The 25869-nt window shown below is 42.3% G+C and overlaps 1 protein-coding gene across 3 annotated transcripts; it reads left to right on the forward strand.

Moving 5' to 3' along the window:
- Window positions 1-396: 396 nt before the first annotated feature.
- LOC144934057 (catenin beta-1-like) lies at window positions 397-25017 on the forward strand. Of its 3 annotated transcripts, none has more exons than XM_078859428.1 (17): window positions 397-578; window positions 7051-7108; window positions 8065-8289; window positions 9162-9415; window positions 10448-10686; window positions 11664-11865; window positions 12970-13114; window positions 13318-13421; window positions 14176-14331; window positions 14856-15059; window positions 15408-15563; window positions 16297-16416; window positions 17381-17531; window positions 18503-18624; window positions 21967-22027; window positions 22439-22659; window positions 24417-25017. In XM_078859428.1, exons 2-16 carry the CDS (start codon window positions 7096-7098, stop codon window positions 22639-22641), a joined length of 2355 nt encoding a protein of 784 aa, XP_078715554.1. In that variant the 5' UTR covers window positions 397-578; window positions 7051-7095; the 3' UTR covers window positions 22642-22659; window positions 24417-25017. The 3 variants fall into 3 exon arrangements, with proteins under 3 accessions (XP_078715554.1, XP_078715563.1, XP_078715571.1); XM_078859437.1 differs by having other exon boundaries at window positions 398-578; window positions 14179-14331; XM_078859445.1 differs by having other exon boundaries at window positions 398-578; window positions 14197-14331.
- Window positions 25018-25869: the final 852 nt, after the last annotated feature.

Genomic DNA, 25869 nt, shown 5'->3' on the forward strand with positions numbered 1-25869 from the left:
AAGTATAACGTTTAATGCTCTTAGGTTTTTTTCCCGGTAAAGTCACGTAGGTAAAAATAAATAATAGAAATAATAATAGAAAATAAGTGATATATTATTTTATTTCTATTATTTATATGAATTTCATTATTTATTTTTACCTACGTGACTTTACCGAAAAAAACCTAAGAGTATGAATCCTTGCAGTCACGAAAGCTTCAAATCTATAAAGTTTAAACCGCAAATGGGAGTATAACATCCCTTTGTAAAGCATAACCTGCATAGGTGCACGCGTTTGGATCTCGTAGTCCGCATTAGCAGCCTAGTGGGAGAGTCGAGGAGTGGGGGGGGAGGCGAGTGGTGAAGAGGGGGGGGATGTGTGCACTACTTTTCTCGACGCCGCGTAGCGCAGGGATACAACTCGCCGCGTGGCGCAGGGATACAACTCGCCGCGTGGCGCAGGGATACACTCGCCGCGGTGCTCCGCCCCCGCTGCCGCCATTTCGCCTCGGGCTCTTTAGACCGAGGCGGTTTCCAGCTGCCGCTGCTTCGTCTTCCTCCCTCTACTTCCATAGCCACCACTACGACATTCCCTCACGGTCAGTGTCTTCCCTTCACCTACACACACACAGTCGGAGTCGAGCCGTGGCAGTGTTGAGCGAGTCGAGCGAGCGCGACAAGAGACTTGGTCGTGTGAGGAGTTGGGGCGTCTCTGGTAGTGATGATGTTAATAAACGAAGATGTTGGTAATGATGTTAAACCAAGATGTTGGTGATGATGATGTTGTCGATGTTATCGTCTCGCTAAGTGTCGCTTGTTGTCGGATCAACTGGTTGGTTGTTGGTGGTAACTCTTTTGTGTCTTGTTACGTTCGGGACTGAACTTGTAACTCTGCCCCTATTGTGCTGTGTTTGATTCCAATCCTTTAAAGTTTTAAATCCCACTGCGAATATCATTACCGTGCTATTTGTACAGGGTTGTGGATAGTTCCTATTACACGTGAAACTGCATTTCAGTTGAGAGATACGTGCTGGTAAGTGATGTCCACTACCGCATTTAAACTACACAGGTTAAGTATTCGTGTTATTTGTAATGCAATGGGTGATGGTGCTGTGTGTATTTAGTGTGTATTTTGTGTGTATTGTGTGTAATTGTTATCTTTGCTTTGGTTTACAGATGTATCATTAACTCATTACTCGTATGATTACCACCACAGTTAAGCATAACTATCATTTCTATAGTAAGTACTGTTATTAGATTACATTTTTAAATGCGGGGCACTTAAAGTTGTATTGGGCACACGATTATTTATACTTGCACAACTGTGTGTACCTTGTGTATACTGCACGTTACACACCCTGTTGTAGAGCACAATGTATATATGTGTAGATGTATATAACGCAATGTGTATGTGCTTGTCTTGCGTTCATTGTGGCTGCTGGCGGTGGGGCGTAAGAAAAAGAGAGGCTCACTAGTTCGTGTTCAATATCAACATTCGGAGCAAAGCAACGCAGACCTCTAGGGGAACAACCCCTACTGAGTCTCGTGCAGACTCCAGTATCATAAACGCCAGGTAGGGGAAGAAGGGTGCTTTGCAAAGTTTGGCTGAGGCATCTGAATGTGGTGGTGGTTGTGGCTGTAAGGAGGTCAAGGCACGAGATTCTTCTTCCACGCGTGTCTTTTTAACTAGTTGTTTTTTTAGTGCCTCTAATTTGTGTTGACCTGCATACGTTTTGTACATGCGAAGCTTGAATTCACGCGTGTTTTACACACGATGTGTTGTTATATGGCTGTTGCGCATGTGCTTTGGAAGCACGGTGTTAAGGGAGATAGATGGGTTATGATCTCAGTGACTTGAGTTAGATTTTTATCGTTGGTGCACAACAGCATTGACATTTGGAATATGATGGCCTTAACGAGATAGAATTGGCCATCAATGTACATCTGGGCTGGTTTGTGAGGTGGGTTAGAATGATTCACGTTAATAGGTTCTCGCTAACATAATTTATTCCAACAATCAACAAGGTGAAATAGGTGATGTACATTTACACGTTATAAGTGTATATATATATACGTTGATTGTAATATTAATTGGGTAATAATAATTAATTGGGTAGTTGTTTTTTTTTAAACCTATACAGTACCACCGTATGTGTACATTGTGCTTCTGTTGTTGAGTGTAAACAAGGACTTGCACAGGCGTAAGTTGGTTCGGGTTTAGTTTGCGGTGCCCCTAATTAAGCTTTGCATTAAAGCGTTGGTTTAGACCCGGTCTTTAAATGCTTAAAGACTAATCCAGTGTTGACGTTAAGGGGGAGAATCCAACAAGGTTTACAAAAAAAGAGACGTCTCAGCTGCAGTCGTGAGTGGACCGCAGATTTCTGATCGGTGTTTCTCTCTGAATAACCCATTTGTAATAGTTTCACATACTTTAGCTACTTTAATGTGAGAGGAATTTTGTAGCGTTTAGTTGTTCAAATTAAAATACATTTGTAGGTGGTAGTACGACTGTAATATACATGCATTATCGATCCTCAACGTGTGTCTTGCTTGGCAATATTCAGTAGTGGCCACCAATTGTATTACCGTACGGTTCCATCTTTTCAGAGTTATGCTAACTTTTGGTAGGCTGTACCTGTGGAGATTAATCTGTGTTATTATTAAATACATGTTTAATATGGCAAGTGAAGTTGTATTTTATGCAGTGGTCAAGTTATGGTAAAAATATACTTGGTATTTTGCTGATTGGCATGTTTTATAACAAGCTATTAAAAGTGCATACTATTTGAGGATAAAAGTACTACTACATATATGATACCCAGAAAAATAGTAATTCCTTTAAGCTCACAAGTGATAAAGTAATTGAAGGCTATTTTTGCATCCGTTTTTTTTACTACTTCACCAAGTCAGTGTTGACGTAATGAACTGCAATTGTAGCCTTGTAATCAAGTGCTATTTGCTTATGTAAATAAAGATTAAATGTAATTAAGTGTGGTCCGTGTACTTGGATCAAAACGCACCTTTACCCCCCCAATACTTGTGCTGCTGAAATGCACAACTTAATGAAACATTCGCTCAGAAGTTTGGCTGCCAACATCAGCTTCAGTGGAACTTGAAAATAAACCAACATAATATTTAATTGTCAATGAATGGATCCTCTGGACCATTGTTTTACAATATAATTTTTGTTTAAAAAAAAAGCAAAACACTGGACCAGTTTTTGTTTGTCTTTAGTCTCTTCAGTCGTGTCCAGTTAAATAAATGCTATTGGGGTTATAGGCAAGAGTCGTTCGTAAACACATAGGGCCCCTCGTCATATTCAGCAGAGTACAGCAGATATCGTAATGTTTTTTTTCCTGCAGGCATGGGCAGGTTGAAATTATAACTGGTCTGAAATTGTTACGCCTTTTGGCATTGTTGCTGATTCAGGTTGCTGGCATGTATTCACCATTGCCGAACACGTCAAACCCTTGTCACTGTTTAGTGTGTCGCTGTTGTTGCAGTCGTGGGTCATGACGAAAGTAAACCATTTGAAAAGAATGAGATGAGTAAGACGGGGTAAGGAAGTCTGGTGGGTGTGCTGTGAAAACGAACCTGTGAACAAGGGGGGTTACTTATGTCTGTATACTCTTTGGTTCTTTCGGTAAAGTCACGTAGATATAAAATAAATCACGACGTTTCGGGCGCAACACAAGCGTCCATCATCATACTTACGTGACTTTACCGAAAGAACCAAAGAGTATGGATTCCTGCAGTCACGAAAGCTTCAAATCAAGATTATGTCTGTATGGTGAACTTCTTTCGCATCGTATCCATGAGCAGGTTTCCCTACACTATTATTGTATCATCTAGCTTGTGTGTGTAACTGCTTATGTGTTTTTGGGAGCAGTTGTTTGCATTCTCCAAACAATGCTGGCCTGCTGCATGTATTCCTTGTCATGAATAACACAAGTAAAACGTGTTATTTGAACCTTTGAAGGGCCTCTCCTGGGTCAACTCAGTCTTAAGTAAATATCTGTGATGGAGGGCAAGGTGGATGTGGGTGTGTGTTCTGACCACCGAGTAAATACCTGTTGGGGAGCGGTAGAGTAGTGGTTAGCGTGCTCTGCTACGAACCCGGCGACACGAGTTCGACTCCCGCTTACGACCAACACCAATGACGATTATCTGAACCGGTCCTGGGCCTCACGAGTACCTGGTGCGGTGCGTAAACATCGCCATGAGGGAGACAAAGGCGGCCTGGTGTGGTGCTAGTCACCCACCATCCATAAATTCCGAGCAGACCTTCATAAGTGTTCCCTAACAGCACTTGCCCCAAGTCTGTTAATGCTATACGGTGGATCTTTGTGGTTTTTTATTGTTTCTGGCTTATACGAGCGTTAATAGGCGCTCACTCACAGCACTTTGCTCCCTACAGTTCATAACGCCAAATAGTGGATCATTGTTGTGTTTGTTAAGTAGCGTTGAGTCAGAACTGTGCAGACAAGTGTACTTGGATGGCGATGAAGTCATTGGTGGGATTGGTGTGTCCAGACTTCCTAAGCCATCTCCCATCCCCCGCCCTCACTTCAGTGCCATGTGAAGGGAGCGCCGTATCTGCGTTGTTCCGAATAAGGAGGGTTGTTGTGTGGATGGTGTGGCGCGGAGGTGGGGGGTTGAAGGTTGCAGAAGGGGCCGTGTGGTATGGGGGGGGCAAACGTTTTATTCAGTGCAACGTGTTTGACCATTGGCTCTAACAAATTCTCTGCCGTGTTTTTGTTGCATTTCATTCTGCAATCTTTGAAGTTGTTTGAAAATCGTCACCTAGATTAGTGAGCAATAATGCGCTGCCTGTTTGCTAAACCGTTCATTGGATGAGCATAGGTTTTTCCCCTTTTATCTGGCAACAAAACAGGTGTTAAGTTGTTAAAACCCCAAACTGAAACCTTTTACAAGGAATCATGTCTGCATTAACCACAATACTTATGGTCAAAACGCAAACAAAAAACTGATCATATATGCATTGTCTTTGAAACTGATTGGTCCACACCGGAGACAGCTTTCTTTTGAGCCTTGTCTCAAACGGTGTTGAAAAAACCTATTCTCATATTTTGGTACTGGCAAAGGAGGTCCCATGACGTTCATGGGATATGCATTTGGGAATGCGGGGGATGGTAAAGTAACTTTACCAATGCTAATGCTTTGGTATTGTAGAAGCAACTTGTTTTTCTTGGTCACTGTCGACATTTGATTGTATATTTAACAATCGCATTCAAGATAATGGTACCTTGTGTTTTACATTTGTTTTATTGTGTGGTTAAAATTAATTGCCTCTTCAATCAAACAAGGGGTGGCACGTATCTCCTTTGGCTGCCCTAAGACTATGGTGGGGTTGAGTCTGTATAGGACAGCCACAAATATTCATTAATTTTATCGACCAAAGAATGATAGGCTGAGTTCACCCCCGACTAGGATTTGAACTTGTCCTATGGTTATAAAGCCTATAAGAGCTGCTTTTAGAATGCCATTGGTGCACATTCCTGTTAAAGATGTAATGGGTCTATGAGCCATTAAACAACACGTGCTGTGCCGATCAACTGGACTCGCTTGTCTGCTCCCAGGCCGCTTTTGCAGCAGGCTCTTTTCAGGGGCACTATGAAATTTGTAGGAATGTGACGCTGTTTGTCAGATAAATTGCTTACAGATGTAGGCCCTTGACTGAAAAAAAAGTGTTTTATGGGCTGGCGTTATATGAAGGTTGTATGTTGCTAAGCAGAACAACTTTCGGGGATAAGATTTAATGGGCACTTGAATCGGCAGTGAGCACTACTTTTCCTGGCCACCATCATGCTGCATTTTCGCATTTTGAGGTTCTACATTGTACCTGTTTAAACATGAACCTCTTCACTGTTCTCAGTGGCCAGGGATTACAACAGTAGTTATTTAGCCTGGAAAGAGTGATGTGAATTTCAAGACTTTCAGGAAGACTCCTGCATTAGGTTGTTTGTTAAATTTTAAGCAGTATTTTGCAATTGGAAGGAAGCCAAAGTACCTATCGAAGACCAATACATTACAATAGAATAAACGTCCTCAATCCAAGCGCTGTCCTGCCATATCCTTGGTTACTCGCAGCCCAGCTGCTTGGGAGTATCACAGCATATGATTTATGATCCGCCAACTTTTGAATCCAAAAATCTAGATTTCATGCATGTGCCGACCATGCCTGATTTTAACCATATTGTGGAAATGATGTTTATATTTGCTCGAGTTGCATTTGCATGTTATGTTTATAATGTGAATGAAGTGACTATAGTACATTTTGGAAGAGACATAGCACCGACTGCCACAAAAGTATATGTGTAGGTGCCTAATATCCAGTTTATTTTTTTAAGACTGTGTACTATTGTTGTAAATGCACTTTACACTGTTTTATCAGTTTATGATTTGGGTGCCAGGATTCATATTTTTGTAAAGATGAATAATCCTTCATTCACAAAAGTGAATGCAAGATATAGAAACACTGCTTAATCCTTTTACAACACTTGCTAAGTAGACAGGTGTTAAAAGGCCCACGTTTTGAGCACCTAAAAGTAAATACTGTATTGCTCAGAAAAAATTGCCAAGTAACTTTTTCAACACTTTAGAAGTTTGCTTAGTTGCAAAGTGTCCATGAGTGTTTCTGGGGCAGTTGCAGTGGTCAAGTGTGCATATTCACTTTTTGCTGCAGGGGATTTTCCTACGGTGGTTATTAATGGGCCCCGACTTTCCAGATCCACAAGAGCTAACCTGGCCCTGTGCCCCACCAATTTTAGGCTTCTTAAAAACAGAATTGGCTGAACTTTTGAAAACAAAAAACAAGGCATTTCTGAATCTAGGTCATTGGTGTTGAGTGAATTAACTGTTTCAGTATTTCAGAAAAAAAAGAAAAGGGAGGGAGGTTAGTTAGTATTCTGATTAGCCAACCCGTGTTTCTCTCTGCTTTAAACACTAAGCTGTTGAGTACATTTGTCGATGGGATTTGTGGATGTTGTACTTGCAATGAGGGCATTCGTTAAGTGTCCATGCTCAACAAAATTACTTCTCTTGTTGCAGGAACTTTTCAAATAATCTTTGGTGACAAGGAACTTTCAACGAAAGATGTCCTTACATGGTAAGAGTTTTCTCAAATACACTGAATGAAACTGTATGCATATGTATAGTGATCATACATTTTATTTCATGATTTTAATGTAAATGTATTGTCATGCATATTGTTCACGATGCCTTTTACTTTGCATGCACAAGTAGCTATTGTGATGCATTTTCGTTGTTATTTTTACTTAACTGCATTTCACATCCAACTAAATGTACCAGGATCTGAAATAGTCTTTTCTTTGTTCAAAGTAAAGTCTCTCAAACATTTGTGTTTTTGTTCACATCCTATGTAATGCATACCGATGTTGGTCAGACGTAACATTCAAGTCCCTTTTTGGTGTTCATTGTAAGGTTGAACTCTATAAAACCTGTTGTTTGCACCAGTAGTCTTAAGCTGGTATCTCTTTCAAATCCAAAATACACGATAGAATAGATTATCAGGAGCACCGGTTTGGGAAACCCAGTTTTTAAGAAAATTGTATGATGAGTAGGTATGATAATGAGCAGTGGTGTAAATATGAGTGAAGGGCATAGGTGGGTACATTATTACAAGTTTGCGATCACCCAAAATAGGAATATGAATATGTAATTCGCCATGTACATGGTGTTTAGCGAGTTATTGTTAATTGAAAGTCAAAATTGGTCATCCTATGAAGAGACTGGCTCCCACCACATAAATGTGGAGTTTCCGTGATTGGCCTATGGGTGTGCCACTGGTTCCAAGTGTCACCCAAACTAATTTTTGGTGGGAGACACTGTCGGCAAGATTTACATTTATAGAAAATGGCTGATATACATTGATTTGTACAATTAACCTCATTGTAGGTTATGGAGACGAAGCAACTTTTCATTAAATTGTGCACAAAACCTTTCAATTCCCGATAGATTCATATCAAGGCCTGTGGTCCGGAGTGATATTTGTTGGGGAATGCATGTGCCGGAGAACCACACACCCATTTGTCACTTTTGCAGCCGACCTGATGGAGTTGGACATGGCGGTGGATCCTGACCGTAAGGTCCAGGTGAGCCAGTGGCAGCAGCAGTCCTACCTGGACTCTGGCATCCACTCCGGGGCAGTCACACGCACTCAGTCACTGAACGGCAAGCACCTGGAGGACGAGCAAGCCGACTCGGCACTGGGCTTTGAGTGGGAGCAGGGCTTCCAGCACCAGGGCTTCAATGCCAGACAGGTTGCCGGTGAGTACAACGATCGCTCAGTAAGCATGGTGTCTTTCCTCACTTATTTCCCCATCTTACCCGGCTTCTCCCAAGTTATAGTTTTACTCGCAGGCCTCCATGTCAGTTCAAGATAAAGCTGTCCCATATTCTTAACTTACTTAGTCTTTGTTTGTACTTCCATGCTTCTGATTGTATGCAGATTATGTGCCTCACAGCCAAACTGACTTAGGTGGAAACTTGGGATTCAACATAAACACCCAAAACTGCTCATTTTTAAGGAGATTTTGCATAGTAGTGAGAGAGACTTCCCAGATCCTCTTGCATGACTGCCTTGTTAGATTCTTTGGATTATTTTTTGTCGCTTATAACGGGATGAAATATCTTTACTGTTGTCATATTTCCCGTGAAATATTTCAACATTATACCCTGGCAATGAAAGCCAAACAACAGATGCCTTTGTCTTCTGTAAATGTCCCTGGCATGCTGTGTATCATGGCAACCACTTATCAAAAGGAAAAGTGTCTCCATGCTCAAGCAAGTGTGTGGGGCAGCGCTCCTCTCCATTGACAGTGAGCGGGAATCAGTTATCTCACAGCACAACCACAGTTTGCTTCCCATAGTGGTACATATATCAACCTGAGAGGAATGATACTGGTAGACTTGGTTGGCCTTCAACCTGGATATGAACTCTCAAGCTTCCATTTGTTAGTGAAGAACTCGAACCAAAGCTGTCACCCAGCCTCACTTTTGCATTTACAAACTTTTAAACAAGGCAAGCTGAAGTGCAAGCACAGTCTTCTTGATCACAACGGCTGTGGTTGTTCTCTGTGTGCACAGCTGCTTCTGCGCCATGGTTTAACACTCGCTGTTTTTCCCTCCTACCTGCTCAGAGGTGGAGACATCGTATGCGGCGACGCGTGCCCACCGCGTGCGCGGGGCACTGTTCCCTGAGACGCTGGAGGAGGGTGTGCAGGTGATGCCCACGCAGTTCGACGGGAACCACCCGACCAACGTGCAGCGCCTCGCCGAGCCCGCTCAGATGCTCAAGAGCGCCGTCGTCAATCTCATCAACTACCAGGACGACGCCGACTTGGCGACACGTGCCATCCCTGAGCTCACCAAGCTGCTCAACGATGAGGACCAGGCACGTGAGGGGTGGCAGGGAACAGCTGATAATGCACAGTAGACCTCTAAGGATTTGCGATTAGACTAGCAATCTTGTGCTTATTAGTCACGCATTAAATTAAGATAGTATGAGGTGGTAGGATTAAAAAAAAGTGCAGATGAGCCAATTCGAATGGACTCTTGAATTGACTTGTAATCGATAATTGATTGCAGCAATTATTTAAAAGTGGGGGTGGTTGAATTATTTCATGCCTGTGGGTCAGCACATCGCCACTTTGTGCCGGTGATTACTCCCCTGGACTCGTGGTTATTTTCTGGCAATAGGATTTTTTGTCCAAATCTTGGTCAAGAAAAATCTATTTATTGGAGATTGTGATATGCAAATACATTGTGCAATTAAGTTGTCTTTCGGAAAATTATTAAATCTCATATTTTCAATATGACACTTAATTCTTAAACTCAGAATTAATATTGTGATGTGCCGCTGGTCAATATTGTAAACAGCACAATATAAGTAAGGTTTGTATTTCATGTGTTGAAGTTAAAGTCAGCCAATGAGCCTGGAGTGACCGCGTAGCACTATTGGTCTTAATTTCACATTCTCAGGTGTTGGCCAGGTTTTCCATGGGATAACCACTCTTGATTTCCCACAGTGTTACTTGTTTTATTGACATTGATGATGGAAAAATCATAATTTCTGACCCCAGGCAGCAATTTTAACTCCTGTATTACCAATTGTCAGCCAAGCCCACTAACTAATGTGCCACGGAGCTGGCATTTATAATGAGTGCCCTTTATTTATCTCAGAAAACCTTTCTGATCCTCAGGACTTTTTCTCAGGGGGGTCATAGTTTGGGGTGTTTGGCCAATTTCTTTATAAGGAGTGTTTTACATGGGGAGGGTGGAAACTGGAGATGAGCAACATACGTGAGGAATAACACTCGCACAAGTCTCTTCATTCTCTTGGCCACCAACATGTCCCCCAGCCGCACTTGGAGAAATGTGCACTCATTGCTTGTTATACTTATTTTTTTCCCTTGTCTCTTGTCAGGTGGTGGTGGGTCAGGCAGCCATGATGGTGCACCAGCTGACGCAGAAGGACGCGGCGCGTCTCTCCATCATCAACTCGCCACCGCTAGTGGCTGCACTCGTGCGTGCCATGCAGAACACAGGCGACGTAGACACGGCACGCCACACTGCTGGCACACTGCACAGCCTCTCCCACCACCAGCAGGGCCTGCTCACCATCTTCAAGTCTGGTGGCATCCCTGCCCTTGTCAAGATGCTCAGGTGTGGCCTGTTATGCTACGGTATCGGCTGTCTGGTAATAACGCTGTTTTTTTTATGTTGCGTGTGTTAATCCTGAACTTCTGATCTATACGTCGAGCAACCGGGACGTGTTGGGCATCTGAACGGGGAAAAAGTTGATGCGTGAGAAATGTGGATTTAATGGATATTTTTAAAGGTTCTTTGCCCTGTCCCTTGTGTGAAAAGCCTTTGAAAAATCCTACCAGAATTACTATTGGTCAGTATGTGTGATCTTTGTGTGCGGAGCGTATTGTTTGTTGTGGAACTAATGCAGGAAGGACGAACGGGGCAAAGCATTTTAATGTCATCGCTTTTATGACATTGCTCTATTGTGCATTGAAAGATAAACCACATTGTGCCTAGCTGAGCATGTAACGGCTTGCATGGTCTAGCTAGGACATCTTAAGCATTGTACACTGATTTTGGTGTACATACCAGATATTCTAGTGCTTTCGGTGAATTGTATGGATTTTGAACAACTTTTAGACTGTACATTGCCAACCATGCTAATCGGAGGTGTAATCGTATTGTAGAAGGCACAAGGGTAATAAATGTGCCATTCCTTTTATCCACTATCTTAGTTGAACATCAATTATCGTTCACATACAATAGTTGAAGAAATAATACATCTTAAGATGTACATAAAATCATCACTGGAGTCCTGCATTTAAATATTTTGCTAGTTTTTGTTCATTGCATATCTTCTCACATATATATCTTCAAACCCACATGCATAAGGAGATGACTCAAAATCTATACAGACAGGTTCAGAGCTCACTAACTGTATACTTCCACCTCACAGCTCCGCCGGTTGAAGATTTTCTTAAAGATAATGCTGATCTCTGTATTTATTGTCGACCAAAGCTGCTTTCAAAACACCCTTGTAAAGATTTGCACGTTCACTCAGATAATTGTATTTGGGCTTTAGCTTGAGGCCTCTGCGTGCGTTGCCCCTGCAGCTCTCCCGTGGAATCGGTTGTGTTCTATGCCATCACCACACTGCACAACTTGCTGCTGCACCAAGAGGGCAGCAAAATGGCCGTGCGCCTGGCTGGTGGCCTGCAGAAGATGGTGGCGCTGCTGAACCGCACCAACGTCAAGTTCCTGGCCATCACCACAGACTGCCTTCAGATCCTCGCCTACGGCAACCAGGAGAGTAAGGTTCGTTGGAGAGCAAGTGGAAGTAGTCCAGGGCTGTTTGAGTTGCCTGAGGCCATATAACTGCATTGTTACAAATAAATAGCGACATGTAGCCTAATACAAAGACCTCAAATATGTCGACATTTATGGAATTGTAAAAGCCCTTTATATATACGTGAAGCCTTTTGTCTCCAGACACAATTTCAGGAAAGTCTTGCTTTGGGAAGTTTTTTTCTTGTTTTTTGCATGCGGAAGAAAGTCAAGAGTTCCTAGAGAAAGCACACACATGAAACGATAATATCTTTATATCCTGCTTTTAGATTGTTACGTTTTCATCTGCTTAGAGTAGTTAAGTGAGGTGGAACTGTTGTGGAGTGTTTTACTCGCATTCGAAATGTCGTGAGTTCGAATCCTGGTTTTTTGACTCGTAATCAATAATTGGGTCAATAACTTTCATATTGTGCTCATCGTTTTATTGTCCATAGAGCACTTGAATAATAATTCAAAGTTGTGAGATAAACATTTGATGAGTAGTCTACTTAGTCTTTCATTTTTCTCGGGCTAATTAAATAAATATTTTTTTGTGGTAACTTAAGAGTGGTTGTCTTATGGAAGGGTTGCCCCTATCACAGAGGAAGTGTGAAATTTGCACCATTGGCTTAGGCCCCAAACGCAGATGAGTACACAGTCATTGACTTACAAACACAATTCGTTCCTGGGGCCCGTTCGTAAGTCCAACGGTTCATAAGTAGGAACACAGTAATCTACTGTATTTAAATATCCACACACACAAACATTCACTCCTGGCACGAGGCTAACTCGTTACATCTCGCAGAGGATCGCTCAGCGAAACAAATTAGTTCCACGGTTCAATTTGCAAGTGAGAGTTCCTGTTTTGAATAAATGTTAAAAACAAATTTAATAGAAGCTGGTTGGTAAATGCGGGTGTTCATAATTGGGTGTTCGTAAGTCGAGGACTGCCTTACATCATAACACTTATGTGAGAGTGGAGATTTAGACCAAAATAAGTTGTGAATAGACATGTAGCTCTGTGTTTTTTAGATTTCTTGTCATGTAGGACTTTTCAGATTCAAATGTTCAATTTGTGTCTCGCAACACCCGCAGCTCATCATCCTGGCGAGCGGCGGCCCTGCGGCGCTGGTGCAGATCATGCGCACGTACAACTATGAGAAGCTGCTTTGGACCACGTCACGTGTGATCAAGGTCCTCTCGGTGTGTTCCAGCAACAAGCCAGCCATCGTCGAGGCTGGTGAGTTGGTTCGTACTCATGATGTGGCTTCATAAAGTGCTCTCTGCTAATAGCACTTGCACTATGATGTTTGAGCGTATATGCTTTGTTTATGAATTTGTGTGTTCATGTTTGTGGGTTTGTTTGCATATGTGTGAGTTGTATGTGACTATATGTATCTGAGAGAGGACATTTGTCCTTGTGTATGTGTGATGGGTGTGCAGGAGGCATGCAGGCTTTGGCTCTGCACCTGTCCCATCCAAGCCAGCGCTTGGTCCAGAACTCCCTGTGGACTCTTCGCAACCTTTCCGATGCTGCTACTAAGCAGGTATTATGCGACCTTTACAGATGGCTGGTCCAAAGTGAACTCCTTACGAATTAAGTAATTGGAAACGTTTGTATTACATTTTGCTTTGGCAACTGAGAGTAACCTAGGTATAATTGGTACTGTGCTGCAAGCAAACGCTGATGTTTGGTTGGTTAGTAAGCATGGGATAATTAGAGATTCTGGATTTGAAGCCATGGCATAAAATAGTTTCCGGATAGCACCACTGCATATTTGAGTAGAAATACTGATTTAAAAAATCGAAATAATACATGGATGTGCCTGCATGGAAACAATATACAAATTGTTGAATAAAAATGTTTTTTCGCCACATGACCAATCATCACCCAACATTGGCTGTACTCAAATCCAAAAGTACACTTTACTTTGCTTGGTATGTAGGCCTAAATGGGTAGAATTAAGGTATGCATATGATATGGGTATGATAGGAGTTGGGGGAGTGCTATGGTTGAGGTTGGAGAGGAGTACGGTTGGGGTTGGGTTGAGAGGAGAAATAATTAGGGTTAATATAGGTAGAGTGTGGGTAGGGTAGCATAGGGATATAAGGTAAGTTCAGGATTGGAGTAACGGTAGGCTAATATTGTCGGGTAGGATAGTGTTAGGGTAAGGATAGTGCATACATTCAGGAGGTGCTGTACAGTGAGCACCAAACAGCAGTGACCTATTCTGGGATGATTCTCAACAGCAGTGATAGTTGTGGTGCACCTGGAGCTTGTGGGCTGGTGCCTCCCCTAAGCAGGCATGTTGCGTTCGCCAGGACAACATGGATGGGCTGCTCCAGATGTTGGTCCAGGCGCTGGACTCCAGTGACCTGAATGTGGTGACGTGTGCTGCGGGCATCCTCTCCAATCTTACCTGCAACAACTACAAGAACAAGCTCATGGCCTGCCAGGTGAGACAATGCCCCTATTGCCCTGCTGGCCTTGCACTCATTGCAATTCCTGGCCATTTACTGTTTGCTATACAGTTGATGCCATTTAAGTGTGTTCAGTCTAACTACCAGGTTAAAAAAAAAATACATCTACTGTGTTGTTGGTTTCATGTTTGTACAATTACTTAGCAGTAACTCTTGATTCACAATTGGAAGGACACATCTCATATCCCAGCTGGAGGTTGACTCCGACCTATTATCCCTGTGAGGTTGATAAAAAGTTTACTTTTGTGGGAAGTCGGCTCTGATTATTTCCATGTCCACTACCATGGAAGTGTGGCTTTCTATTGCTTCCTTCCAGCTGCAAAAGATATTACTGCTACCCCCAATGCTTGTTGATCAGATAATTTGTATCTTTTATATGCATACGTAACTTAATCAAACAGCAAAAGCCTGGAGTTCCTGCACTTCAGTGTGCAGATCATATGGCCACAGTTCATCCATTCACCCAATGACATAATTGAAACACCATGGCTGTCTTTCAGATGGGTGGCATCGAGGTGCTGGTAAAGACCCTGATGCAGGCTGGCGACCGTGAGGACATCACAGAACCGGCTGTCTGTGCTCTGCGCCACCTCACCAGCCGCCACCCCGAGGCCGAGATGGCCCAGAATGCCGTGCGCCTGCACTATGGGCTACCTGTTGTGGTGAAGCTGCTGCAGCCGCCCTCACACTGGCCGCTCATCAAGGTGATTGGTGCTCGCCCTGTTTGTTCAATCACCCTCTTATAGACTGATATCGTCATCTTCAGTAAGAACCCATTGAGGGAAACATTTCTCCTTTAGAAGACTGTAAAAAATATAAAATGAGTGCCAATTTGGAAGAGGTTGTGTGTTTGTCCGATGGGAAAACTTCCCGACACCATAAGTATGTGGAATTAACATAACTTGCTCCAAGCTACCATTGAACAGCAGTGCTGTTTGATTATAGGCATTGTGACTTCACTTTAGAGGAAAGTAATAATGTCTTGATAATTTTCAGCCAAGCGGGTGGAGCTGTTAACATTGTGCTTGGTGTTTGCTGCTGTCTTTATGCAGGCCGACGTGGGGCTCATACGCAACTTGGCGCTGTGCCCTGCCAACCACGCGCCCCTGCGTGAGCAGGGCGTGCTGGAGCGGCTGGTTCAGCTGCTGGTGCGGGCGCACCAGGACACGCAGCGTCATACCATGGGAACCATGCAGCAGTCGCAGCCGGTAGTGGGGGCACCCCACACAAATACACATTACACGTCCTCCCAGTGTGCAGCTGTGTGAATTAAAAACTGATAAACGTGTTGCCTAGTAATAATATGGTGAATGCATGCCTGTACTTTAGGGACTTGGTTCGGGGATGACACGGGGATTGAACCATCATATGGGAAGAGATACTCTGCTCACAATGCAGTGATGTGTCTCTAGAAAGTAGTACAGAAAATAGGTCTATAATGTATCTTTACATAATATATTCCTATGTTTGTGGAGATTTATTCTCTGGGCATTCTGGTATCCTTGAACCTATTGCCAATAATGTTTACGTCAGTGTGGGGACATGAGGTAGTGCCCTCTTTAAGCATTGCAGATTTGCCACTGCTGAATTATAAGGTTGTGTGTGCATATCTTTGTGCATGAGCAGTAATCCAATTGTAGTGCACTGCTATGAACCCGCTACCAGAGTTTAAATCCTAGCCATGATTTTTCTCGTTATTGGCACTTGCCATCTGAATCTGTTCTGGGTTGCCTGTGAGTTAACTTGCACTTAAATTAGTACTTTGGTATGCTGTGTAAAACATCAGCACTGGCAACCCAAAGCAGCTGTACATTGTACTGGCTACACCAGCTCCTTGTGGACCATGCCAGTTTTAATGTGCCTCTTATGGTACTTGTCCCCTAAGAACCATGACATTTAATGGGGGATTATCTTCTTTGTGTGTGTGTGTTCATGGAATAGGATGGCATCCGTATGGAGGAGATAGTGGAGGGTTGCACTGGTGCTCTGCAGATCCTGGCACGAGATGCTGCCAACCGTGAAGTTATCTACAGCCTCAATGTCATCCCCGTTTTTGTGCAGGTGTGCCACTGGCAATGATTCCGTTGTTGCAAAACACTTTGCTGTTTGTGTTAACCTGTCACCTTTGGTTTAAATAAACAGGACATGTGCGGACTAATTATGAAAATGATCCAAACATTTGACACAAATGATGAAGATGCATGAATAAGTAGTAGGATGACTAATGGGGTTAAGCCATCTCTGCTGTAATTATACGTTTAATTCTTCTGCTCGTTCAAGGTAAAACAGACTTTTGTATGCAATCATGATGGTTTTAGCCCATACAGCAATGTATCTACATTAATGTGTATTTAAATGTTGCACTTCTGTTTTAACTCCAGGTGGCACAATTAAAAGGTCATAGAAGCATCAATCAACTTGCCATATCATTCCTCCAGAGATGATAAAATGGATACTACTATGTGGGAAGTCAACGATGGTCATTCTGTGTAGACACTCGTTCCCCAATAAGATTGAAATTTCGAACAGTGGTTCTGGAATGCCAACAGTGATCACCATCACATGACGATAATTTGAGGAGCGAGTCATGTTGTACTTTTTAAAATCGCATATTGGAGTTTGATCCTTATTTTAATAGATAAGCCACAAATTCAAACGCTCATACTCGTAAAAAGGTGCAATTGAGGTAAGAGATTGATTTCAGAGAGCAGAATTATATCGGTTATGTCATGTTTCAGGATCATTCAACATCTGTTCAGATATGAGGCCCACCTGAAATATAATTATTGAAAACTGTAATCTGTATGATCCCTCAATATACAAATGCTATCCAAATGCTATGCAAATGTAATACACAACACTGCACATGTACAAACACTTTCATTGAATCTACCTTGCCCATGATAATGTCTAACAGATGTCGTAGTTACCCATGTAGGGTGGGTGACTTGAGTGCTTATGGACACGTTTTTCATTAATGCACAATGTTAATCTTGAGATGGTGCCACATCCCTCTTCGTTGCAGCTGCTGTACTCGAACAACGAGAATGTGCAGCGCGTGGCGACAGGGGTGCTGTGCGAGATGGCGCAGGACAAGGAGGCGGCCGACGCCATCGAGCGGGAGGGCGCGACGCCCGTTCTCACCGAGCTACTGCACTCGCGCAACGAGGGCGTAGGTGAGATCCACAGCATTTGCTGCAGCTGGAGTTATATCAACAGTGATGGTGCCTACGGCAGCAATAGCTGCCAGGCAATTGGTGCTTTGAGGTCACCAGGAGTGGATGGCAAGTGATAGAGGGACAGACCCAGGCAATGTGCTTTGGAGAGGTGAAGTCTCTCAAACGGGCAGGAAGTAACAAAACAGTGGGTGTCATGGGTTAACAGACTTATGTGAATGGCATATGGAGTCCACTAGCTGCACCTCCCCAGTGTTACATTTGTGAAATTGGACAATGGGCTGTTCTATACTCTAACCCCACAATACATCACAATGCCGTACCTGAACACCAGCGACAGCACGCTGGCAAAATTGTCTTTTGTAACCTGTTCACATACACGAATGTTGAATACGTCTTGACATGCTCGCACCACACCCCATCCTTAATCACTGGAGGTTTTGTGTGTGAAATCCAACAGTGGGTTTGCACTCCATCTCTGGTAGCTTAACGGCCTTGCCTCTCCACCTTACCCTGAGAAGTAACAGTGATGGTTATTGAGATGTCGGTGAGGAAGACTTCTCGGCTACTGGCATAAGCTGTGAACAACTCTGCCTTCAGGCACATTGCAGAGTTATTGTGTTATAATTTAGGATGGCATCATTGAGTTGGCGGAATGCCAGTAGTTGAAAGTCTACAATTATAAGAACCGTAGCCATCTCTTAATAGGAATGTCCACTGTGGACTTGTCAAAAAGTAGTACTCATTGAATTCATAAGGAAGATGATGTTGACCCCTGGCGAGGTATTGAACTTGTGGCCATCCAGTTTGAATATCCACTGACTGGATATCTAGATTGCCTGCTAGAAACATGTATTGCCTAATACAGGTTACCTCCTTTGTACTGTGAATGGGCATCTCACATGACTGCTCCATGTCTGCATGAGTCATCAACCCTTTTTATGCTTCTGCCCTGTGCTATGTGCCCACAGCGACATATGCGGCAGCTGTGCTGTTCCGCCTGTCGGAGGACAAACCCCAGGACTTCCGTAAGCGCCTGTCGGTGGAACTCACAAGCTCTCTGTTCCGCCATGACCCAAATTCCTGGCACGAGGTAAGGGGGGAGCCTCTCTTTCTATACTCCACCTTTATACCATAGGGCAGGGGTCCTCAAACTTTTTAAACAGGGGGGCCAGTTCACTGTCCCTCAGACCGTTGGAGGGCCGGACTATAGTTAAAAAAAACTATGAACAAATTCCTATGCACACTGCATATATCTTATTTTGAAGTGAAGAAACAAAACGGGAACAAATACAATATTTAAAATGAAGAACAAGTAAAGTTAAATCAACAAACTTGCCAGTATTTCAATGGGAACTATGGGCCTGCTTTTGGCTAATGAGATGGTCAATGTCCGGTTCCATAATTGTCACTGCTAGTCGTAACAAGTGATGCAAGTGTGCATCCGTTAGTCTAGATCTGGTTGGAGATTTCAAATGTTTCATTCTGGAAAAAGTTTGTTCACAGACATAAGCGCTGCCAAAGATGGTTGCCATTTTGAGTGCATGGTTCCTGAGATGAGGATATGTCTCAGAGGGGAGAAATGCATAGAAATTATGAAGGCTGCTTGACTTGAATGTGTCTTTCAGAGAGTCACAATTCTGCAGTTCAGCCAGTTCCATTTGGTAAATTGTATCCACATTTTCAATGTCAATAGAAAATGGGTTACGGAAAAGCTGTATGTCCTGTTCATGGAGATGAAGCTCTTTAAATCTAAATTGGAACTCCTTTTGCAATTTTTCCAGTGAATCCACACATGTTTTGTTTGGGAATTGCAACCAATGGTTTTTCCGCTAACAGATTTTGAGTTGTGGGGAGATGGCAGAAGTTTTCCTCCTTAACTTGTTTGATGAGGAGGCCTAATTTTACTTCAAATGCTTTGACATGTGATTGCATATCACAGAGGAGCTTCCCCTTTCCTTGAAGTTGCACATTGAAACTGTTGAGTAGCTCTGTTACATCTGTCAGAAAGGCAAGGTGCCATTTCCATTCTGCATCATTGAGCTCTGGTACTTCTTTGTTTTTTGAAAGCAGAAAAGCTGTAATCTGTGGAAGTAAGTCATAGAAACGTTTCAAAACTCTCCCTCGACTCAGCCAACGGACTTCTGTGTGGTACAGAACATCTTCATAGTCAACATTTAGTTCAGACAGAAATTCCTGAAATTGTCTGTGGTTTAGTGCATGAGCTCTAATGAAGTTAACACAAGATACCACAATTTTCATAACAGACTTCCACTTCAGTGATTTACTACACAGCGCTTGTTAGTGGATGAGGCAGTGTATGGCTATTGGGTGAGAATGGTTATGTTTGTCCATCTCTTGGTTAATGCGAGCAATTACTCCTTTCTTAGACCCCACCATGCTAGGAGCACCATCAGTTGTCACACTGGCTAGTTTAGCCCAATTCAGCTCCAAACCATTCACAGTTTGGCAAACCTTTTCATAGATATCCTCTCGTGTAGTTCTTCCTTTGATGCTTTGCAGTGCAGCAAGCTCTTCTGTGACTTCGAAATAGTCATTCATCCCACGAATAAAAATTAGAAGTTGTGCAGAATCACGAACATCATTGATTTCGTCGAGTGCCAAGGAAAAATAGGAAAGTTTTTTTGTGGAGTTTTGCAAATGCTGATGCAAATTGTCTCCCATTTCTTCAATCCTCCGTGTAATTGTAGGTCCTGAAAGACTCACTGTACTAAATAAATCGGCCTTCTCTGGACACATCTCTTTGGCAACAGAAATAAGGCATTCATTAACAAATTCTCCCTCCACGAATGGTCTGCCAGTGCACGCTATTAGCTTGGCAACTTGAAAACTTGCTCGCAGTGATGAAATATTAGCTTCTTCTGCTTCACAAAAGTATTTTGCTGAGTTGTTAATGTATTTTTCAGTTTTAATATTTTATCTTTTCTCACTTCTCCGACCAAACAATCATATTTATCTTTATGTTGAGTTTCATAGTGTCGACGTAAATTGTATTCTTTGACCACGTACACTATATTCTGGCATATCAGACACACAGCTCTTTCCTTGTACTGCATGAAAAAGTAATCATAAGTCCACTGTTCTTTGAATATCCTACACTCCGAGTCAATTTTTCTCTTTCTTGACATCAGTTTCCTAGGGAGTCAAAATTGCTATTAGTAAAATACCAATATATATACAGCGCTACAAAAACAATATACCAGCAATAACTTTGCCCACACAGAGACATACAGACTGCACTGCCCATCAATGCAGTCTGATTGGGGGAACCCCGCTTTTACCCCAGGCTCACACTGGTGCGGGTGCCATTAAAAAGTTAATTACACCTGCAGTTTTGTTCACAGATCGCAGTACATCCCCAGCACACAGGAATATCACTGGGAGTGGAGCCGAGGGGCAAGTGAGGGAGCTGAGGGAGGGAGAGCCAGTCAAGCGCAGCCAGGGGAGGGCTGGCAGCCTTAGACCTGGGGGGGCAAGTCCAGTCAATTGGCCCATTGAACCATTCACCAGCGCAGCCCAATGAGTGCCCACCGCCGCAGCTCAATCAGTGCCCACCAGCGCAGCCAAATCAGTGCTCGCCACCGCAGCCCAATCAGTGCCCACCACTGCAGCCCAATGAGTGCTCACCAGCGCAGCCCAATTAGTGCTCACCAGTGCAGCCCAATTAGTGCTCACAAGCGCAGCCCAATTACTGACCATGGGCCGGATAAATGTCCTCGGCGGGCCGCATGTGGCCCGCGGGCCGTAGTTTGAGGACCCCTGCCATAGGGTATAGGTGATGCAGCTTTGAAAATCTTGCTGGGTTATGATAGCATTTTAACGGTTTTGTGAGTGCTGGCTGTGTGGCTCAGGGGCCTGAGACATGAGTCAAACCCATGGTAACCACAAGATCTGTGATGCTCTATAGAAGAATATTTATACTGGAGGAATCCGATGAGCTATAACGCTGTTTTTTTACATATGTCCAGTCGATATATATTCCAAATAATGGTGGCTAAGTAGTTATAATAAACTCATTCGGGCCTGTGTCATCACCATGAAATAAAAGTTAGATTCACCAGCCAGTGCTTTCCAGACTACTTTTTTCTAGTAGCATTTAAGTAGGCTAGACCTCTGGATACTGTTGCAAATGCTGCGGAATTGCCTGGTGATATAGGCAAGAGTCCTCGATGAACACCATGGAGCTGTTAAACATAATATTGCAAAAGTGGATGGATTCATGCACTTTGTGAATTGTGGGAAAGAAAAGTAAATTTAAAAAAAATAACGGTCTGACCAAAAAAATTAATTTCGGTTAATTGTGCAAAATAGTTTTTGGTGGTGAGGTGTTGGGTCTGAACCAGTAGGAGCATTCTGGTCATGGACAAATTGCCCTGGTGTTTTATGCCTATGTTTGGTAATGGTTTCTGTTCAGGGAGGTGACATGCAGATGGACATGCTTCCTCCTGGAGACCCAATGGCCTATAATCCAGAAGGTATGTGGCTGTGCTCTGTAGGGGAATGTGTGCATGGTTTATGTTATTTGAAATAGTTTATCCTTGGAGCTCTATGATGAGCACAATCAACTCACTCAGAAGGTTGAGAGAGAGCTCAAATCCATTAATAAAATGTGTAATCTTTCTTAGGGGTTCTATAGAAAGACTTGCCTCTCCAATGGAGATGTGGCATGAACATTTTTCTCTTCCAAAAAAAGAATACTACTATTACTGCTTTGGAGGGACAGTGTTCACCTGAATTAAACCATAATCAGGATTTTGAGTCAAACGCCCTGAATAAAGAATATTATGAATAACAAAAATGTAAACTTCCATTATACTAATTTTCTGGCTGTAAATTAATGAGTCTTCTCCCCGTTCTCTCTGCCCTCCGAAATGGCCCGTGTGTAGACACTGGCTTTGGGCCATACCACTTGAGCCCTGGCTTTGGGGGTGCGGAACTGTCAGGTGTGGAACCCATGCTGGAGCACGCAGTTGCTGACTTTGGGGTGGAACCTCTGCCAGACCTGAGGCACCACACTCAGGACTTGAACTTTGGGCTCCCTCCACCCCCTGACAACAGCCAGCTTTCCTGGTTCGATACGGACCTCTAGCCTGAGCAAGCAGAGGTGGTAAGTGCTGCATTACATATCCTGCCACTTATTGGGAATAGGTCATGGTTTATTTTTCCCAATACAACCATTAATAACATTTGTATTTGTAAAGCAGCTAAATTCAATCACATTTTCAATAGTCAGGGTGCTCTGGTTTCCTCGCATATAAAGCACTTGAAAAGAGTACATGGCCAGACATCTGAAATTGCAGACCACATGAGGGTTTTCAAGATGGAGGTCATGATATACTAGTGCAAAGCCCGTTGATATTTAGGAGGTATTTAATGTAATTTGATTGGAGTTTATTCACCTCTGAAATGTCATGAATTAAATTAACTTAAAATTATTCATTATAATTGCATAATAAAACAATTATAATATGTATACATAGTCCACCTGTTAAGAGGCCACCACCTGCTCATTTGAGATCCTGTGTATTCACGATAATACATAACTAGAACAGAACAATGCTGCTTCTGAAACAGCTTTGCTCAAATATTGTTTTCACGTGTGGCCCTTTGAGCTTATTCCCTTCCCATCTTCCTCTGATGGAATATCTATTACTAATATCTTATTAACATAATTGTCTGGTTTCAAATACAAATTTGGGCCTTCATTGATATTGTTAATTCATGTCACTGATCCATCGTAGTTCCTTAGAACCCCCTTATATATTTGCACTCAAGCCTAACCTGTATTGCTTTGTCATGTGTTATATTGTGCTTACCTGAAAAGACACAATAAGCATTATTCTGCTACCTGTTAATTATTGTACCTGTGCTCTTGTTCCTATCCCCGTTATTTTTTTCGAGAGGCTGTTTAATATATTATGCCTTGATTCTCAGTCGCAACTTGTTCTGATGGGGGATGGTAGGGTGTGACAATGAAGCTTTGTACCTATAAGTTACTGTTGGTAAACGGTAAGCTACTGAAGGAAGTCTACAATGCACTGCTCAAATCCTTGAGTTCACTGTTTCTTGAGCAACAGCTAATACAATTAATTTGTGTGCTTCAGAATAGAGTACTGCTCCCAAATTTTGGGCTGCAAATACTAAACTCTGATATAATCTAAAGTACTTCCTATTAAGCAGCCTTGTATGACATTAACATTAACTATTTATCATTACCAACAAATTCCTGCAGGACAGTAATCTGTGTTGCCCTCATGGTTAAGCAGAGGTTTCTACCTCTGCTTAACCATGAGGGCAACACAGGAAGGAGGAAGTCTGAGGGTTCACTGGATGTGGAAGTTTGAATAGATATTCGTGGGTTTTAAGAATTTATTTTATGTTTACAGTAAACTTAAAATAGTTGTGAACAAATTTCGAAGATCATGTGGCTTTAAAATTGCTGCATGTATTTGCATTCTATATCTACAGCTTAACCCTTTCCCATTCCGAGATGTCTGCAAGTTGCAGGGTAGATCCTGTTCACCTCTGAATCTCGGAACGCGCAAGCGGTTAGCGTTAATTTTATTTAGAGGCGTTGCACCGTTTTTAAAGACATAGTACTCACTGCAGAGAACTCTTTAACGACACGACCGCACTGGCACCAAACTGCCACACTCCCTCCCGCATGGCCTTGTGGGAGCCTTAGTATGTATTCTGACCTGAAGAAGTCCCGATAAAGTTATTTTATATTTCGTTTTTCTTACGATTCCATTGGGAAAAGCTTGTATCCATTTCGAAAGCATTATGGCTTGCTGAAGATGTAAGCCATTCATCAGCAACTTTAAAACAGTCCATGGTCTAATCATGAATGCATTTTGTTTGTAGGAAACTCAAAAGAAGGCCCTTAAGAAACTGTTGCCGATGAAGGAACAAAGCAAGTGAACTGAAGGGTGTGGAGGCAATGAGATGGGAAGAAGTCGAAGGAAGTGCCTGATATTCAAGAAATGATTGTTTCGGACAATTTTGTACAATGGTGTACTTTGGCTGAAATGTAGGCGGTAAAGGGGAAGAGGGTTGGCCTTCTTACATGGTTGGTATTTCATTGATATACTGTAAGCTTTTAATTGAGACTAGTTTATTATGTAGCTCGTGTTTTTTAACTGGTTATTTTACTTGTATTTTTAGGTCATAAAGACTTTAGTGTAATTTTGTATTACATTTGAATAAAATATCTTTGTAGCATTAACATACACAAGTAAAATGAACAATTCTGATAGAAATCGATATTCATGGACTTTTTCGTTCCTGTTTACTTATGACGCTTGGTTTTTAGGTGTAGAGGTGCCAAAATAATAATCTTTTGCATGACCTTTTTTAAAAAATCATTTTCTGTATACCTGCAGTTGGTTTGACACTAATTGATGAACATTTTTTTTGTAAAACGAGCATTCCAGTATTAAACAATAAAGAATAGTCGTAGCTCTGATGTGCTGTATCTCTTGTGATCTTATCTGATGTGAATTTGTCAAACGATGTGTGCTTTTGAAAGGCTTCTCTGGGACCTCGTCTTTCTTGATGGTGGCCTCTAGCCATTGTCATTGTATAATTGTCACCTTTAAAATGTGTTTCAAAAGTCAGGTGCTTGAGGCAGCAACTTCAAAGTTAACTTTGAAATCTGACTCCTGGCCATGCTTCATTCTGGAAAGTAAAAAATTGTGCCTTGTGGGTAAATTTGGTTTATTTAATGTGGTTTTGTGTTTGCATTGCTACTGTTCAGTAAACGTCTTGGTTGTGGTCTAGCCTTACTTTGTGATTCCATCGCTATTCCGTGATGGTCATGTATCTTGGTTATAGGTGTGTTAACATTTATACATTTAACAAGTACCGTTTGCTGTGGGTGAGAAATATTTTACTAGTCTTAAGTTGTGGTAAAACTAGATTAGCGACCACATTACTATGTCATGATGTTTAAGATATGTTAAATGCCATTGGTGGGAAAATTTGTCTTTGGATTTTGTTCAATGCCAATCTGCCACATTGGCAGAATGATTTTCAGTCCAAGATTTTCAGGTAAAATGTTGAGAGGTTTGTTGCATTCAACTCACTGCTTTTACATCACTTCAGTAATTCGTAATGATATGCATCTGCTGTAGCATTTCATATTAACTTTATAATTTTTTTGAACTTAAGATTTGTTTTTAATCCTTACTGGGTAATACTGTAGGTGGAGTTTTCAACTCAAAATTAGGTTGAGTTAAAATCCTCCATTAGAGGTCAGCTCAGTCATATCATCCCACTGAGGTAGTGGGAAGACGAATGGTTGTCCTATAGTAAAACT

Source organism: Lampetra fluviatilis, chromosome 1 (genome assembly GCF_964198595.1).
Source record: "Lampetra fluviatilis chromosome 1, kcLamFluv1.1, whole genome shotgun sequence".
Taxonomy (NCBI): domain Eukaryota; kingdom Metazoa; phylum Chordata; class Hyperoartia; order Petromyzontiformes; family Petromyzontidae; genus Lampetra; species Lampetra fluviatilis.